Here is an 18,229-nt window from a genome sequence, read left to right on the forward strand (position 1 = left end):
TGGATAAACAGAGCTGCCTACATTTCTGGATTCTCCCTGGGGGTATGAAAGAAAGGACAGCTTAATTTGAGGCACAAAGTCAATCCAGGAAGCTATGCTAGCAGCTTTCAAATTGTGAACATGCGAAACAACACTTGAGGAAGTGCTATGCAAAATGTGTTTTAAAGCTGCTCCATGCTGCATTTCCAGGCTCTGGGCTGGGCAATCTCTGAGCTGAACTTCAGTTCACATAGCCAATGATTAGGGATGACGATGCAAGTTGAAATTCACCAACATCTGCAGGGGATCACAGCTTCCCTAGTCCTACTTTAGGGTCACAGCTTCCAGATTTTAATATAAGCATAAGGCCCTCCTGTGGCTCCCAGCAACTGGTATGCCAAAGGTCACGGACAAACAGCACAGCTATCATGAGTGGCACCCATGGAAAACATGCAAGTCTTCCAAATGAAATAGTATAAAAGCATTAGAGTAGCAGGTGCCCGTTTCCTCCTTTAGACAGTTGCTCTGCTCCACAAGTCTCCTGGTTGGGTTCAGTGATGAGGGCTCCTGCATGCCTTGCCCCATCCTGTCATATGAAATAGCCATTTTTAACATCACACACAAGAATCATGAGAGCTCCATATTGCTGGCAATAAGCTTCTCCCCTCTCTTTTTTTATTTAAACAGTAAGGCAGTGCTCTGACACTGCAAACCCACAGTGCTTGCTTAGTGGGCATGTAGAGCGAAAAACCAAAATAACAACAGTGAACAAAAACTTCACTTTCAGTAGAAGAAAAAAAACCCCAACCTTTTAGAGCAAGCTGCATAAATATTTACAACTTAGCAGTTTCTATATACAGTCCATTCTATCATACAACTTGCTTTGAAACAACTATGCACAATTTGGTTGTACAAAAGATAGATTTCTTTTCCCACCCTCCCCCTTGTACATGTCAAACAATAAAATTGTCCTTTTAATCTCTTTTTTTGTTTTTTTGTTTTTATGTGTTTGTACAAATTACAAAGTTGGTAACACTTCAAACTTTAATAGTTTAACATAACTTCCTTTTTTCTTGATTGCACAATTAATAAAAAAAAAAATCATAGCCAGGTAGCACAATAGAGATCTATATGTCACTAAAACCGACGCAAATTATGCAGACAGTTGTGTATGAAGGATGGCTTTCCTCTGAAGCTAACACACAGTGCTCGGTGCTCACCTTACGTAGAGCTAACAGTCAATGGGGACGAGGCTCATCTGCATTTGGTTGAACTGTAGTGAGTTAGGTTTTACCGAGATCTGGCTTGTGCGTGCAAGTACACACATGGATATGTGCCAGGCCACTGATTCAGGCACAAAGAAAATGTGTGTGTATGTATTTCTTATACATGCACACGCAAATGGAATAATATGTATACACAGAACCCAAGAGTATATATATATATATAAATATATACACACACACATGTACAGAGAATGTACAATGTCTGGTAATGCGGGAATAACCTTTTGGAAGGGAGGAGGGGCTATTCCTAAATCCCTTAGTGGAATGTACACATGACCTCAACTTGCAAGCAGTGGCAAGAGATGGTGTTCCAAAATTGTGAACGTGTCGGTCAAGGAAAGGCTATGTGAAGCAGCACAAATTCAATATGGTCTAACAACAACAATAAAATAACCTCGTCAGCTGTGAGCAAATCCTATCTGATCTGTGCAAATGGTTCTGTGATGAGTAAGACAAATTTTTTGTGGGCAGCAAGTCTACAAAAATGTGGTCTGTGTATGTCACTTTAAAAAAAACACAGCCAAGGGCATTTGGACCAGTGATATAAATATGGATATTTTTAAAAAGATCAGGGTAAATACTGGTTAAAGCACAAAAAACCTTAGACCCACCCTGCACAATGTTTTTCCTACATGGAGATAATCTGAGTGTAGGGAGAAGCATGTATCCCATGATGTAAGAAGCAACACAAGCACAAGCCAGTCGTCACACACGGACTGGCTTTCTGATTTTTGTGCTTGTGGTAAACTAAACTTTCTCCCTGCACATGGACTCCACAGAGATTATCTTTGCATAGGTAAAAACTCTGTATGAGGCCACCCCCAAGATAAGAAAAGCAGTGGCTGGAAGCGACAGGGACGAAGGAGAGGGAAGCTGTGCAGGTAAACTTAACACTGCCAGTGTCCAATAAATACAATAAATGCTGCTTCATCTATCACTGGGTTTGTTGGGCAAAACATGCACTATTTTCCAGTTATTACTTGATTGCAAATTAGGATGATTGTGTAAGAGTGAGTTACTGACTTGGCCTAAATGAACTGATGGCAGGAGAGATGCTTTCGTGTTAAGATTGACAGTCAATGACACTCTCAGAGCAGTCACTGGCAGAAACTCCATCTGTGCCAACAGGCTATTGCTGACACTGGGTGTAATCCCAGCCAAGTCTCACCTCTCCGCAAGCCATTTGGCCCAACGTTGCACAATCAGCATCCAGTCATGCTTGTGGGGGCGTCCCTTTCCTTGTCAGAGTGGAGTGAATGGGCCTTCTGTCACTGGGAAAGATTTAAAGGTTTCACTACTGTGAACTGTAGCTCTTGTGACAGAGCCAGGATTTTAAGCGGCATTCATTGACGACCCCCAAAGTGGTAAAACTTCAAGTCTTGCTAGGACTGAAGAAGCACGTATCGCTGGCATTCTTGCAAGAATGGTCTTAGGCACATGCGGCTAAGTATATTTCAGTATAAAACTCTTTAACCACTTTTCTGCTAAGAACACTCAAAGGTGGTGTATGTGAAATGATAAAACAATGCAAATCAGATGAAGTGACACAAAACAGCATGCAGGCACAAAGCACTGGTTTGGTGGTTGTTTTGTCACTAACACAACTGTGGCTCGGTTCTGGGTTATGACATTTCCCATAAGCTGATGAGCAAACTGTTTCACTGTCTATGCAGACAGATTAAGTACGATATACAGAATAGTGTCAAGGGGGGGGGGGGAATGCACATGACTGTATTTCTTGCCCAGTGAGAAAAGTATCCTCAGGTGGGCCTCTAGAAGGAAGGACTGGGCATTAAGGGAAGGCCCCTGATGCAAGCTCAAGGCACCTTCTACTCCCTTTCTGGTGTGGGCCTGTTGGGTTCTCCTGACCCTGGATTTCAGAGTCCAATTTGGGTACATGTTCACAAAGCGGTCTTTTGGAAGGGTGGCTGTGCTGTTTTAATCTCCTGGAATCCACATGCAACTTGAGCTGAGCTAAGAGGAAGCAGCACTTGGAAAGCTAGACCATGCATGGCTCTAGAATTCCTCCTCTGCCCTGCCTTTTAACCTGGCCAATGTCCTGGCCCTTTTCTTCAGAGCAGTTTGCATGGCGGTAGATCTGTGCCAAACACCTGTGCTGGGGATTTTTGGTTTTGCAAACCTTTAGCAACCAGCAAAGCCCTGCAGGGCATGGAAATGGAGGCAGGGCAGTGTCATTCTGCAAGAACTGTAGCTCTGCTGGGGACAAGTGTTTTAGGAGCAGAGGCGTACAGGATAATGAGATGGATTCTCTCAGTAGATGTTCTTGCACAGAACCTCCACATTTTTGTGTCTTAACTAGTTTAGCAAACAACAAACAACAGTTTCATCATCAAAACTGGATGGTGTGTGGGAGAAAGATGGGTGAGAAGGAAAACAAAATAGCAAATCTCACTGTAGAAACAAACTCACACAGTACAAAAACTCTGGTGCTGTGATGTTGATGTTCCCTGGTTGCTGTGTCAAAATACTCATCTTATGAAAACACGACTCTTGTCTGTTCCTGCAGAGAAGCTGTTCCCCAGATCTGCTCCCTCAAGGGGACAGAATGAAAATGATGTGTGAAAAAAGGAGGAGAATATATATATATGATGAAAAAGGAAGTCTAAAGTGTTATGATTGGGGGGTGGGGGGGGAGAAGCAAACACCCACAAATGGAAAAACAGAACATTGTGGGCAATACACCAAAAACATGTAAACTTCCTGTGAGTGTCTTGGCCTCTCTCACTGCTCCCAAAAGAGACAAATCTCACTTGAAAAGTGTTCATGTTATCTCCATGCTGGAGTGTTAACTATGCAAATAAGGGCCCTACAGTTGTGACTATATATTTATATATATATAATATATTATATATATACTTCTTCATTTTCTTTTTCTTTTTTTTTAAAAAACTAAGTTAATACATTCTACTGAATTACAGAACCATTTTGTTGGAACATTGTTACCTCTTGACAGTTCCATACAATGGACAAACCCATCAAAAGCTGGCATGCAACATAGAAATCCTCTTTGTACAGGAGCAGAGACCGAAAAGCAGCATATAACACTGTTTTTAACGTCCTTCCTTGCGCAAACACATCATTTGCCAAAGGTATCAAAAATATACCCTGTAGACCATATACACAGCGTTGTTTTGAAGAAACAACATATTCAAAACAGCTGCTTCCCCCCCTCCCCCCCTCTATCTGCAGCTAATGTCAATATAGAGGAATTTGTTTCAATTACAATGCAAACCCAGCATTCCTTTCTCCAAAGGAATCATTCCTTTCCTTTTCCTGTTTTTGGCTTGTCCTCTGGCTCCTGCATCCACAGCATTGCTGCCTGAATCTGTATTTGTTGAAAGTTCAGGTGAAGCTCCCCTCCATATATCTCTATGGGTGCAGAGAAACAAACTTATTTAACTGTGAGAAACAGAAGAAACCAACACTTTCTTCCAGAGGGCTGCTCTGAATTGTCTCCCTACACAACCAACATGCAACTCCATGGGTGAAACCCCTCGTGAAGGTAAAAAAAGAGGCAGGTTGAAGGAAGGGGCGGCTGAATGAATCCTATTTTCAAGTACTGGATTAACAGGCCACTACAGTGTGCAGAGGAAAGATGGGTCACAGAGGTGGGAACACGCAAGCAGCACACACCACCTTCTCCCCATGGGCCCCCCGTTCCCCCTCTCTCATCTGGGCTGAAGGACAGAATTGGAATCCCCTGAGTGTTAGTAACCGAGATTCAGCGACTGGTTACAGTCCCTTGGGGGAGCTTTCAGGGCTCCACACTGCTGCCCCCCCATTAGCTTGGTTTAATTTCTTGCTGCAATGGCTCAAGGTATCAGCACCAAATTGGGAGAGAGGATTTGGATGGGTTCCATTTTCTTGGTTTGTTTTTTTTAAGGCTTTAAAACTGAAGAGATTTTTTTCCCAACTCCCTTCCAGATGTGACAAATAATATCAGCTGACTGGAACAGTGCTGCTCCTGCACCTGGCCTAGGACAGCCGCACTCTGCGACAGCCAGCCACAATCCCCAGGCCCTTGGGCTGACTCAACAGCCAACCTATCAATATCTGTCCATTTGTTGCTGGGCTTTTTCTCCGTCTCGCTTCCTCTTCTCCCTCCTCATTCACTGTCCGAGAGGGTCTCGTACTGCGAGACGAGCAGCGGCTTGGGCTCCTCCTCCCAGCCGTGGTGCTGGCTGTTGGAGTTGCCCTGTGGAACGGAGGCAGGCGGTGGTGGGGCAGCTGCCACCAGACCTGTGGGAAGCCTCATTGTCAGCGGGTTGTATGGAAATGGCGTTGAACCTGCGTTGAGACAGGAGGACAAGGCAAGGTCAAAGAGTTGGCCAACCACTGGCCCAGAAGGTCTCAAATTCTTTGTTCCCAAGGAAGCAGCCTCCCTCTTTTCTTTCTTGCACGCTTTCCCAAAAATGTGGCACTGATCCTAGCATTTATTACTCTCCCGCCTCTAGAAGGCACTTTATTAATTTAATAGATTTCTGGCTTGCTTCTAAGGGTTAAAACTCCCACAAAGAGGATTACAGCATATTTTTAAAAGCAGAGTAAATAATCAAACCATTAACCCCCCCCCCCCAATATGACCCACTGAGAAAGGGAGGGAGGCAGGGGGGAGGGAGAGCCTCAGTACAGGCTCTTTAGAAGAGTGTTGGATTTTCTTGCTGGGAGCAGAGGTGACCAGGTTTCATTCCCATCCTGGAGATGCTAGACCTTAGCCTGCACTGCATGTGAATGGAGAGGAGAGGAGAGCAGGAAGTATGTGAGCTGTGTCATGCATGCAACACATTGCTATAAGAATCGTTCTCCAATGCTGCAACCATGAGGTGTATATTGGAGAACATAGCTATGACTAGCTTTTTCCACCATATAACTGGGAAGCAGGTGCTGGGCAGTTTAACCAGAGATTCCCAAGTGCCAGCAGCATCTAAACTGGGTCAACGAGAAAGCTCTCGCAAGATGAGGTACCATAACTAGAGTAAGCTGAACTGAAGGCTGGTTTGAGGAGGAAAACTGCTGCAGCATGGCCTGGCTAAGCCTGTTTGCATTGCATGGCAGGTGACTGGTGGGCTGGCTAAACCACAGCAGGGTGACCTGTCACCTTCATTATTCATTTCTGTGGACACTTTTGAAGTGTTAGAACAATCAGAAAGCGATCACTTTTCAATATCAGCGTCCCTGTGTCCTCTAATAGAACGCATACCTACAACTGAATCTGCAAGTTTGAGTGGATAAATACGGGGCGTGTAAAGACTGAAATCGTCTCACAGATTGAGCAGCGCTATCCGAGATACACTCTATAGCAACTGTCTGACGAGTTTGTGTCAATTTTTTATGACCAGGTCTTCAAATCCTGCTGATGTCTTCTACCAAATTGTAACAGAACTCAGACCCTATTTGATAACTTCTGCAATCACTAACTACAAATAATCAACAAAGCTTCATTGGTTTGATGGTCAAGGCAAAGCAGCTAAGAAAGTTCTGGCTAAGACAATTAGGGTTTCTTGTACGAATCCATCAGAGGAATTCCCTTGTATTGCTGACCCTGGCTCCCTGAAATTCATTTCCTCACATCTTTGTACCTGCTAACACCAACCACAGTGCTTCCTGACTGTTTCCAGCCACTAGATGCAGCCAGCGTGGCACAAAGAGACTCCTTCCCTTGTTACCTGCAGATGACGGCCTGTCCTCCCAGACGCGGTTGGTGAGAGGTGTCCTTCTGTTACAGTCTCCCTCTGAATGAACAGATGACACAGATGGTGGCCTCTCAGAGGAGGACAGGCCTGGTCCTGGCGACTTGGCCTTGCGGCTGTTGGCTCTGGCAGCAATCTTTGGCTTCCCTCCTCCTGACAAAAGAAGAACCATTCAAACAACCAAATGGTGGCCAGGTGTTCTCACATGACTAGGGAGGGCTTGATGCCCTAAAAGGGGCTCTTTAATGACAGGAAGAGGAAAACAATGCTGAGCAGATAGCAGGGCAGATTTAGAAAGCTGGGAGACACAGGTATTAAATCCTTCCCACTCAAAAACTGGCCGCAAATTCAGTATGTGGCCGATGGGGGCAAACCGCTACTAGATTCAGGTTCCCATCAGGCAAAGTGAAAACTCCTCCCTCCTCCCCCAGCACATCATAGGGTGTGTCCCTTCCTTTTGGCATCTAATAGATAGATGTCAGGGATTCATGGAAAGAGATCCCTCTTTAAGGCTGTGGGCACTTAGCCTTGGTTCCCTTTTGGGGACAGGGAACAACTAGGACAAGATCTCCAAGATCTAATGCACACCTTAGTGCAAGTGTGAGTTATCTGCACTATGCTGCTTTTAATGGGACACATCCTCTGGTGCACACCCAAACAGGCACCTTGCACGGGCATGTGCTACCAAATGCACATTCTGTGGAAAGCCAACATGGTGCAAACAGGCAGCACTTGCAACTTGGATGTGCAGCTCCTAGTCTGGCATATAATACATCCGGAAAAGGCTGCTTTCACATGCACAAATGGTTTGTTCAGCACAACAAGGCAAACTATGGCTTGCCACAATTGCAAAGATGTGTGGGCTCCCAGAGAGGAGTTTGCAACAGCTTTGCTGCTTGATGGTCCTTCTTACTGTTGCATTGTGTCAAGGTTTGACTTGGCTGTCTGCCTGAACTGGAGCTTGTGATTAAGCACTCTCCTCACTAACCATGAGTTGGAGCCAAGGTTTGTTCATGTTTTCAGCTTCTGGTTAGTGAGGAGAGTGTTTAACCACAGGCCCCTGGCTCAGTCGATATGCTGAACTGAACTGTGGCTTAGCTCAGCATGGCAGTAAAAAGGATTGGGAAGGAGCAAAGTGGCTGCCAGCTGCTCCCTTGGCACCCACATGTTGTGCGGTCCCAGTAAGCCATAGTCTGACTTGCTGTGCTGCGAGATCTCTGTTGCTGTACTAGGTGAGGCAACATGGGTGGTGGGGAGAGGAAACCTTTCCTTCTCTGTTTTTCTGAGGGTGGGACATAACAAACAAAAGGCAGGAACAAACAGACAAACCATGGACACACTTTTCGCAAGTCTGCATTTGTAAATGTGTATATTGACAGCATGATGTTAAGAAAACACCTGAACATAAACACCTAGTTCTCCCTTAGCCATACAAATGTATTTTGTTCACACCCTTCCTTTGCACCCGCCCTTCACTTATCCTGGCCCTTCCCAGCAAGCCTGGAAGAGGATTTGGGGGATTTCCTGCTTTTCCTCCATGACCCCAGCATCTTCAATGCCCCCAGCCTTTCTGACAACTGCACCCCTCCCCATCAAAAAGAGAGAGAAAGGACAGCACCAATGGTCAGTGTTTCAGAGGAAGCAAAATGGCACTTCCAGCCTAACAAATTAAAGTGCTTCTTATCCAGCCAGGAACTGAGATTAATCGGTGTAATTAAAAATGGGAACAGAAAGTAAATGCCCAAAAGCTTAAAGAGAAAGGATCTGGGGTGGGGGTGAGACACGAAAACCACTGAAAAGACAAAGAGAGAGGGGTTAACAGCACAAAGAGAGGGTTTAATAACACAGTGAAAAGGGCAACAAAGGGGGGGGGCTGCAGACCTGGCAAGGAGGAGTGCATGTCGTCAATCCGTCCGTCAGCAGTGGTTACAGGCATAGCAGCGGGCAAGCTTGCACTGGCATTCAGAGGGTTAAAAGCATTGGCACTGAGAGGAGAGCGCTCGTCCCACTGCTCGTCATATTTACCCATTAGGGCCTTCCTAATAATTGCCTCCAACCCCATGTTGGTACTGGAGTTTTCTTGGACCGACTGGCTCCTACAACTGATTAACCCTGGGAGGTGTGGAAGGAGGGGGAAGGAGAAAGAAGGGAGGGGGAGAAATTGGGTTGGGGGAAACGGGGAAACCAAATAAGAAATTGGGTTGGGTGGGAAGAGGAGGAGGAGGAAAGGCGACAAGGGAGAAGGGAAGAAACAAACAGTCAGCACATTCTTGCAAAGCAACAAACTCTGTCCGGCTGTCTTCTTGGTTCCCCCAAACCCCCTGGCACAGCCAGCTCCTCGCCTGCCCCCAAGGAGATTGCAGGGACACCAAAAAGGAAGCAGAAACTACTCACAGATTTTTGTTTCTGGAATGCCACACACAAACACACACACACACACACACACACACACACACACACACACACACACACACACAGACTAAAGGACTGAGGGCTGTGTGTACCAGTTTCACATCCAGTGGGGAAACCTTGGGTTGTCTTCCAACTAAATTCTACTTAGATTGGACCCACTGAAATTAATGGACCTAAATTAGTCATAGTTTCAACAGATTGAATCCAATCCCTTCAGACCCAGAGCAGTCCCAAGGAGGAAGGAATGCTTCCCCTGGTGCCTGCCCAGCAGCATGAGCTGAAGAAACATTAACACGTGGGCTCATGCAAATCACCAGGGAACAGGGCATTTAACTGAGGCCATGACACAACAGGCTCTGTTTGCTCAAAGTGGAGGAATTTCAGTTGTGTGACATCACTGCTTCTGGACGCGCTTAAACACAGACCTGAGCAGCAGAAAGAGCAGTGTTAACCACATTCTCTCACAGCACAAGTGATGTTCACATGGGAGAAAATGCTCGGAGAGCAAATCGCTACAGACCTGCAAAAGGTTCTCCCAGGGACAGCATGCGAGCTAAGAACATTTCAGGCTGCGTTCCTGAGCATACTTGCTTGGAAATAAGCCTTGTTGAAAGGGGTGGAATGTTGTAACTTCCAGATGTCACCAAAAACACTTTTTTGCAGTTGAGTGTCAGTGAGATGCTGGATGTCCACAGACAACCATATTACACAGACCTCCGCTCCAGATGTGCAGGCAAGTTCACCTTCCTACTTGGGCAGCTTGGCATGGACAACCAGGAAAGCCAATCTCCTTGGGGTGGGGGGGGGTGGGCATCAATATGACAGTCTTCCTTCAAAAAATAATCTTGATCCAGATGAAAGGGGTGGAAATTTGAATATAAGGAATATAAGGAGTGGCTGGGGAAACTCAGCCAGATGGGCGGGGTATAAATAATATCTCTATCTCTATCTATCTATCTATCTATCTATCTATCTATCTATCTATCTATAGATATAGATATTTCAAGTCAGATTTTTGTCAATTCCCTTTCCTCAAAGGATCCCCCTTGCCAACATCCTTTTTTAAAATCAGTGCTTTCATTCATTCATTCATTCATTCATTCATTCATTCATTCATTCTCTCTCTCTCTCTCTCTCTCTCTCTCTCACACACACACACACACACACACATCTTAATTATAATGTTTGGCATGTTATTATGTTTTACGTGTGCTAGTCTGATTGGTGGGGTATAAATAATAAAATTATTATTCTTCCTCTAAATTTATCCTTTCTAACCAAAAAGCAAACTTTGTCACTAGGAAAAGGAGGATGCCAAACAGAAGGAGGCAGGTGATGCCCAACTTCTGCGCCTCACAGGAGAAACTGCTGATATATAATCTGGAAGTGGATTATTGTCATCTTTTCCATCCTTAGTATACATAGGAATCATTGGGCTGTATCCAACTAAGTTATACGCCACGTTCATGAGTTCCAGTGCATCTAAGTGTCAGGAGGGCATATACTGGATACAACCCATTCCTTCTACTGTGCTGCTTGGATTTCCCAAAATCCAAACTCTGCCACCCAATCTTCATCCTTCTATCATGATTCCACTTTCTGATGGTGGAGGCTGTGAGGACAAAAGGACGTCTATATGGGAGACAGGCTGAATAAACAAGTGTGTGTGTGTGTGTGTGTGTGTGTGTGTGTGTGTGTTGGTATTGCGATTGTGAGTCATTAGAAGCCATGCAGTTAAGGTGCGGCAATGCACAAAGACCAGAGGCGGCATTGTGGGTCAGTGGCTTGCTAACCATTCCCAGGGCAAGAGGAGCCAAAATAAATAAAACAAAACTTTTAAGAGAGACTGAGTGATATGGAAGAGGAAGAATGTTCTTTGTAGAGACATAAAACATTAAATTAAATCCAGCCTATGATTTGCTCCCCACTCTGCCTTCCTGGGTTGACTTCCTCATTTCCACACAGGTGCCTTAATGGGAGTTCTTTGACAACCAGTCTCATACAAAATGGCAAATGACGCTCCCTCCACCACTACTTCCACATGACTCTCTTCTGCTGTCTTGTACAGCTGTTCAGGAACATGGCTGCGTTATCAGGAGTCTGACACTTTGCCCAATGAGACTGCATGGCTACATTTGCAATGCTTAAATTATCTGAAGACATTTGTGATCTGCAGAGTCCTGTGTGGAATGGGAGTGTCAGACGCCGGATGGAGAGGAAGCACAGCTGTACCTGTTCCAGTAATGGCCGGCATGTTGAAGATCTCTGTTCCAGGCTGCCCGACATCTGGAGGAGGGGGGAAAGAGAGAACTCAAGCACAAGTCACATTCCCAGGTAGGCTAATTATAGACTCAAACTCCTGTAAACTCCCAATCATTCCAACAGGAGGAGTTGCATAAAAGCCCAATACTTTTTATCTTGGAGAGCAAAGATGGAATTGGGTTTGTTGTCCTTGAACGTACAGAACACCTTGCCTAATACAAGGCACTACCCATTTTTCTTCATTTCCCACCTCTATGGGGGAAACGCAAGCGAGAGGCTGCAGAACTCGCTGCCACTCCTTGAAGCAGCCATGATGATGCAGTTGGGATACTGGAGATATTAAGAGGAACATCGCTTAACTCTCTTGTCCAACACAATTGTTCTAAGAGTGGCTCGAATAAAATTGAACGTGCATTTTAGGATACATTAAAAAACAGATCAATTTGTAGTTAATGAGCAGATGGGAAGCATTTCTAATACAAATTGTCCACTGTCACAGGGACTCCAGGAAGGGCTGAGCTCTTTAGAGGTTTGAAAGCAGCCACCTGGCTGAGTCAGAGGCCCCACCTGCACTATACATTGGAAGCCGGATCACATGACTTTCAACAGTCAAGACTCCTCCCAATGAATCCCGAGAACTGTAGTTTGCCCAGGGTGCCGAGTGATGTTAGGAAACCCTTGTCCCCCTCACAGAGTTGCATTTTCCAGAGTGAATCAATCCCTGTGGGGTCCTGTGAGGGCAATAGGGGTTGCCTAACAACTCTCAGCAGCCTTAACAAACTACAGTTCCCAGGATGCTTTGAGGGGAGTTGTAACTGTCTTAAGGTGCGGTTGGGCCAGATTCAGGCAGGACTGACAGCACTCATTAGTTTATGACATTCTGAGCAAATGAAACCAGGGCTCCTCTATACCGCCACTTAATGTGGATACTAAGCTTCCCGTGACTCCATTGTGCCGTTCTCCCAGTCACTGCCTTCTCACACTTTCCTCTCCCTCAGTTTGGATTTTCTCATGCCAGGGATTCTCCGAAACAAAGAGGGCATGGGAAAATCTGGACTGGGGGAAGGGAAAGTGTGGGAAGGCAGTGATTGGGAGGGTGGGTTATATTAACAACAGGGAATTAATGGGTGTATAAGAAGCTTACTATCCACATTAAACAACAGTATGGATGAGCCCTGAGTTCATAAGGGAGCAGGTGGCACTGTGGTCTAAACTGTGGTCTAAACTGTGGGCTTGCTGATCAGAAGGTTGGCGGTTCGAATCTGTGTGACGGGGTGAGCTCCCATGGCTTTGTTCCAGCTTCTGCCAACCTAGCAGTTTGAAAGCATGCCAGTGCTCCCTTGGCCTGAAAGCGAGATGAGCACCGCACTTCATAGTCGCCTTTGACTGGGTTTAACCATCCAGGGGTCCTTTACCTTTAATTAAGGCCACCCTTTTCTTCCGATCTGTTAACTGTTTTACCTGATTTTATTTTTATATTGTTGCAATCTACTTTGGGACCTTGTAGTGAAGGGTGGGCAAGAGATGTTGTTTGTCAATTAATTTATTTGATTATATTTGAATAAACCTGCCTTTGTATTGAAGTAATTACCTTTTAATATTTTGATGCATGTGCCATGGCATTCCCTGTTCACTCTCACACTCAAATATCCCTTCTAAAAATGACACTTGCAATATTCAACTTTTACATGTACATGCATAAAAATAATAAAAATAAGCTGACCAGTTCATCAGGGAAACTCTTTGGGTCAATCAGAATAGTTTAGCTGATTAAGTTTGATTAACTGACTGAACATTGCAGCCCCAACTGTAACCATCACTTCATTGCTCCTGCCCTGTCCCCACAGATAACAGGAATAAAATCCCAGCCCAGAGAAGTCCTTACTGTACTCTGCCTCGCTCCTGCTGTTTGTGCTCAGTTTCTTGATTATCTCTTGCTTCTTGGACTTCACCATAGCAGAATTGCTCTCTGTCAGTTTGCTGAAGAAGGCTGGTGGTTGCACGTTGTTTCCTGGAGATTTGGAGCCCATCCTGCACAATTGAAAGCCCATCAAACTGATTTTGTTGGAATCTTGATACCATCATTTTTGGCCTAGAGAGCCCTGATCACAAAATGTATCCCAGGATTTCTCTCTAAAATAACAAGTGGCCCAAGCTCCTAATCCACTAGCAGTTTCACGCTAAAAGTAATACATGTTCCTGGAAGGGGGTGATCTATCTGTTGAATAATTGTAGGAATGATGTTGTGGAGAATGTGGCAAGATTTTTGAGTGACATCATGAAATTACATCACCAAAGGTCCTAGGAGCCACTTTTGCATCTCACAACGTCTGAACAGTTTTATCCTAAAGTACCTCCAACTATGTTTTGTCACCTGTGCTGTGTTCTGATCCATGTATATGACGTACTCTTACTACGCCAATAAGGGAGTTCGACTGATTGTTCCTGGAAGGGTAATGAGTACCCTCCAAAGGCTGCTCCCCACGTTCTCCAGCCTGCTGCTTTCCTCCTATGGAAAATGGCAATTCCGGTTTGCTCCAATTTTAAGCTTAAGAATTTTTTAAGCTTAAGTTTTTAATGAGAGGGGAAAAGGGAAAACACTCAGACCTAGGCCTAGAAACCGTGGGTCAAGCAGAAAACTGCTGCCCCCCCCCCCCGAAGGAGACATATGTTGCCCCTGAAGAAAAGGAAGGAGGAGCTGTTATTTTGCAGATGTTAAAGGAGAGCTGTAATTTGAGGCCTGACATGATGGCAACAAAGCAAAACAAAAACCTGATGTGGAAAGTCGGGCCTGAATTGGAGAGTGGAAAATTGAGAGATCTTCTTATGTGGAGATCTGAAGACTGAAGGATTAGAAATTTGATCAAGGAAGTTGGAGCTTTGGGGACATTTGGACTTGAAAGGAGTATGAAACAAGATTTGGAGTACCCCATAGGCCTTACTTTTAAGTATGGAGGTCTGGCTGGAAGAAACATGGATCCTGTTGGGCCGGAGCCTCTCCGAGATTTGGGGTTTAATATTAAGGACTATCAACCAGCAGAGAGGAACTGAGAGAGATTTAAGAGCCTCGGACGTGAGATCTCCAGGCTAAACAGTGTATCAAGTCTGATGGACACTTGTTGGGGACTGAAACCGGGAAGGGGGCGGGTGGAGTTTGGGAATCCAAAGGGTATACAATTATAATTTGTTCTGTTTTTATTCTTTTTTCGCTATTTGTATGAAAATGGGGAAAGCCGTGGAAGGGAAATTTTGGTCGACTTTAGGAAAAATATTTAAGAATGAGTGATGATGTATAAATATTGATGTTTAAGTTTGGATAACTTAAAATTGGTTTTTAAAATGGTTCAAATTAAATGAAAATAAAGTTTGCAAAAATAAATTGAGAATATGGAAGAAAAGAGGAAAAGGGAAATAACAACATGCTAAAATAAATTATTAAGTTAAAGTTGAGAAGTAAGCAATAAGGACTTGCTGAGCTAAAAATTTAAATTGGAATACAAGAAGGGGAGGTGTGAGGAGGTCTGAGAAACAAGTTAAATGAAAATAAGTAACTGAAATTCTTTGTGTTTTTAATTGTTTGTAAGTTTTGGACTTTTGTATTTTTGTTATTTTTTGTTTATTTTTGTTTCTTGACTTCTTTTTAAAAATGCTAATAAATATTCATTAAAAAAAAACACTGCTGCCCCCCATGCTTTCTAGGCATGGGACAAGCGGAGGTGTGGATGAGCCCTAACACAAACACACGTGCACACCTACCTAGCTCACTTATACACTGTTCCGCATGCACGGTACGCAATGCACACAGCTGGACTAGGTGAGCAAACATGCTGCCCCGTTAGCAGGGACAGAGCTCAGTGGAAGAGCACCTGCTCAATCCCCAGCATCCCCAGGTAGGGCTGGGAAAGACTCCTGGGCTGAAACCCCGGACAGCTGCTGCCAGTCAGGGTAGACAATACTGAGCTAGATGGACCCAATGGTCTTACTCCGTGTAAGGTAGTTTCCTATGCTTCCCACAACCATGCCTAAGTATGCCACTGATCTAAAGAGATCCCATCTGTTTTCCCTAATCAATGCTGGATGCATTGAATGATTGGTTTCTGAAAGAGCTACGTGGCTTTAGAAGATGGTTTTAACCAAGCTGGGATGTCCAGCATTCAATGCACAATTGAAAATCCTGATTGCCCACCCACAGAGCTAGTGTTGTTTGGAAGAGAACGGCAAAAATCACTGGTTGCCCAGCAGGGAATACAAAATGGGTGGAGTGGGGAGGAGGGATCATCCTCCGAAAACTCCCGCTGGACAGCCCAGCTGCTGCCTCCATTACCTCTGCTCCAGCTGTTCCCCTTCTCGATACAGGATGGGATATGTGGCATTTCGCACGTGATCGGCTTCTCCCACCCCATCTGGTGGAGAGACGGGCTCTATGCAGTTGTTCAGAGCAGGTGTTCTGATCTGCTCGGGAGACCTGAGGAAGGAAGCAGCAGGACTGTGTGAACCACACGGCTCTCTTTTCCTTCTGACACAGAAGAGCTGGTGTAGGTGAAGGGGTGGGGCAGAAAACCCCAATTTTTAGAGTGGGCAGAAAAGTGACAGAACTGCACTGGAAGAAATGGACAATCGCTATGGGGAAGGCTGGGGAAAACAACACCACCCCACTCCTGCAAGGTTTGAAACAGTCTGGGCTTTCGTCTCCATATCCTATTGCGATTCCCTTATGTTGAAACTGGACACTACTATACAGTATGAGTGTGATTGTGGCGATTGGCGCTCTCAATCAAAGCTTGCAAAATGATTTCTGGGGAGAGAAGGGGGAAAGAAAGAATAACGCCAGTTCTAATTACTGCTAGTCTAAAACAGACAAGAGCTTCTATTGCATCAGAATATAAACTGTAGCTCCAAGTCCTGCAACTGCTGGGCCTTTTGAATGAGGTGCTCCCTAAATTGCTGGCTGGTGCCTCTCACTGGAGCAACACTCAGAGGGCATTCTCCAGTCCGTGGCATCTGTGCACAGAGTTCGTAAGAGGAAGGCATGCAGATGGCATTCTCAGTTGTTGCTCCACATCTGTGGAACTCCCTCACTGTTGAGATTTGGTACAAGAGGAAGGGCTGCAGCTTTGCACACAGGCATCCCAGGTCCAGTCCCCGACACCTCCAGAGGACTGCCTGAAATCTCGGAGAGCCACTGCCGGTCAAGTTAGGTTCCACAGACTCCGCATTAGCAGCTTCCTGTGCTCCTATGAAACTTGCCTTGGGCGTGTATGGAAGGCAAGGAGGATGATTCAGCTTGAAGGATCCCAATAAAGTCCCTTCTCTATCATTCACAGATTGGGAGGGGGCCGGCCTTACTGGACTGCGATTTGCAGAGCTAGAATCCCGCAGACAGGAATTGCATCCAGCTTCCTTTGCTCCTGGGGTAGGAGGAGGTGAGGAGATGTGTGGCAGCTCATGGATATTGCCTCTCCCAAGGTCCCCAGTTTCACTGACGATACCTGTGCTCCTTTGGGTTTGGATTCTATATCTGCCTGAGCTTTGGACACAATCTCCCTGATCTTAAACCCCATTTGCTTCAGTGGAACCCTGTGCCTTCCCCTCTCGCCCCAGCAAAGGGACTTTCAACTCTGTAACTTTGGCTGGAACACACCAGTAGTATCAGAATGGGGAGAGAGAGAAATGCAAGCAACAGGCAATGGCAAAGAGACAGGGACGAAGTGGGCTCACCTCTTGCTTTCTTCACTTTCGGGGGAGATTCTTGAAGCAGGGATGTGCTCCATTTGCTGCTGCTGCTGCTGCTGTTGCTGCATGTAAGCCTCACTAGGAGTTCGCCGAAGATCCAGCACAGACCCTGGGAAGGGGTACATAGGGGTCTGGATGTGGGAGTTCAGCTGCTGGGGATGATGGCGCGTATAGTCTTGGGTGATAACCTCCTGCAAGAAGAGAACACAGCTCTGCTTTTGTCTTCAGATCATTCCTTGTGTGCTCCAAGCAGCCTGCTTATGAGAGAGGCTGAGCATGCAGGGGGCATGCGAGTGCTCCCGCTCCAAGGCGCTGTGAGCCCCAATTGTGTGGAGGGTGTGCTGCAATCTGGCCCATGCAGGTGCTGGAAGGGGTTCTATGCATTTCCCCCCCCCTCTCTTTTCTGGGGGCAGGAACTCAGAGGGCTGCAGGGTTGCAGAGCCAGAAGAGATTCCTCACCAAAAATGTAGTAGGGAAAACCAGATCTCTTATCTGGGGAAGAATGGATCACTCTTGGGCAGCCCTTTCCAAACTTGCACTTTCCTCAATGAAAGCCTGTGTGCCCACAGTGGAACAATGTCTGGACTTTGGAGTGTGCTCCAGGGTAGGGTTTATCAGCTTGAGGCCTAGGGGCCAAATGTGGCCCTCCAACCCTCTATCTGGCCCTCGGGACTTTCCCCAGATTGCACACACCTAGGCCACACCCCTCAAATCCCATTGGTCTGGCTGGGATGCATCACGGGAGGCTGCCCAGAAGGGAATGGTTCTAAGGTTGAATGCTCTTGTGCCCACTTGGGCCTTGGCACTGCCCTGTGTGGACCGAGAGGGCACAGCAGAACAGAGCTA

The 18,229-nt window shown here is 45.7% G+C and overlaps 1 protein-coding gene across 22 annotated transcripts in view; it reads right to left on the minus strand.

Moving 5' to 3' along the window:
- Positions 1-622: 622 nt before the first annotated feature.
- Positions 623-18,229, minus strand: part of NCOR2 (nuclear receptor corepressor 2) — a 359,962-nt gene continuing 342,355 nt past the window's right edge. For 19 of the 22 annotated variants that reach the window (XM_081841565.1, XM_081841560.1, XM_081841545.1 and 16 more), the window contains 7 exons: positions 17,369-17,574; positions 15,975-16,115; positions 13,536-13,681; positions 11,621-11,674; positions 8,858-9,088; positions 6,953-7,129; positions 623-5,573 (listed from right to left, as the gene is read on the minus strand). In XM_081841565.1, the coding sequence (XP_081697691.1) occupies positions 5,392-5,573; positions 6,953-7,129; positions 8,858-9,088; positions 11,621-11,674; positions 13,536-13,681; positions 15,975-16,115; positions 17,369-17,574 (1,137 nt within the window). In that variant the 3' untranslated portion in view covers positions 623-5,391. The remainder of the gene's footprint in view (positions 5,574-6,952; positions 7,130-8,857; positions 9,089-11,620; positions 11,675-13,535; positions 13,682-15,974; positions 16,116-17,368; positions 17,575-18,229) is intronic. The other 3 variants (XM_081841558.1, XM_081841550.1, XM_081841552.1) reach the window with 2 other exon arrangements.

The sequence above is a fragment of the Podarcis erhardii genome, assembly GCF_964252035.2.
Source record: "Podarcis erhardii genome assembly, chromosome: 15".
Lineage (NCBI taxonomy): Eukaryota > Metazoa > Chordata > Lepidosauria > Squamata > Lacertidae > Podarcis > Podarcis erhardii.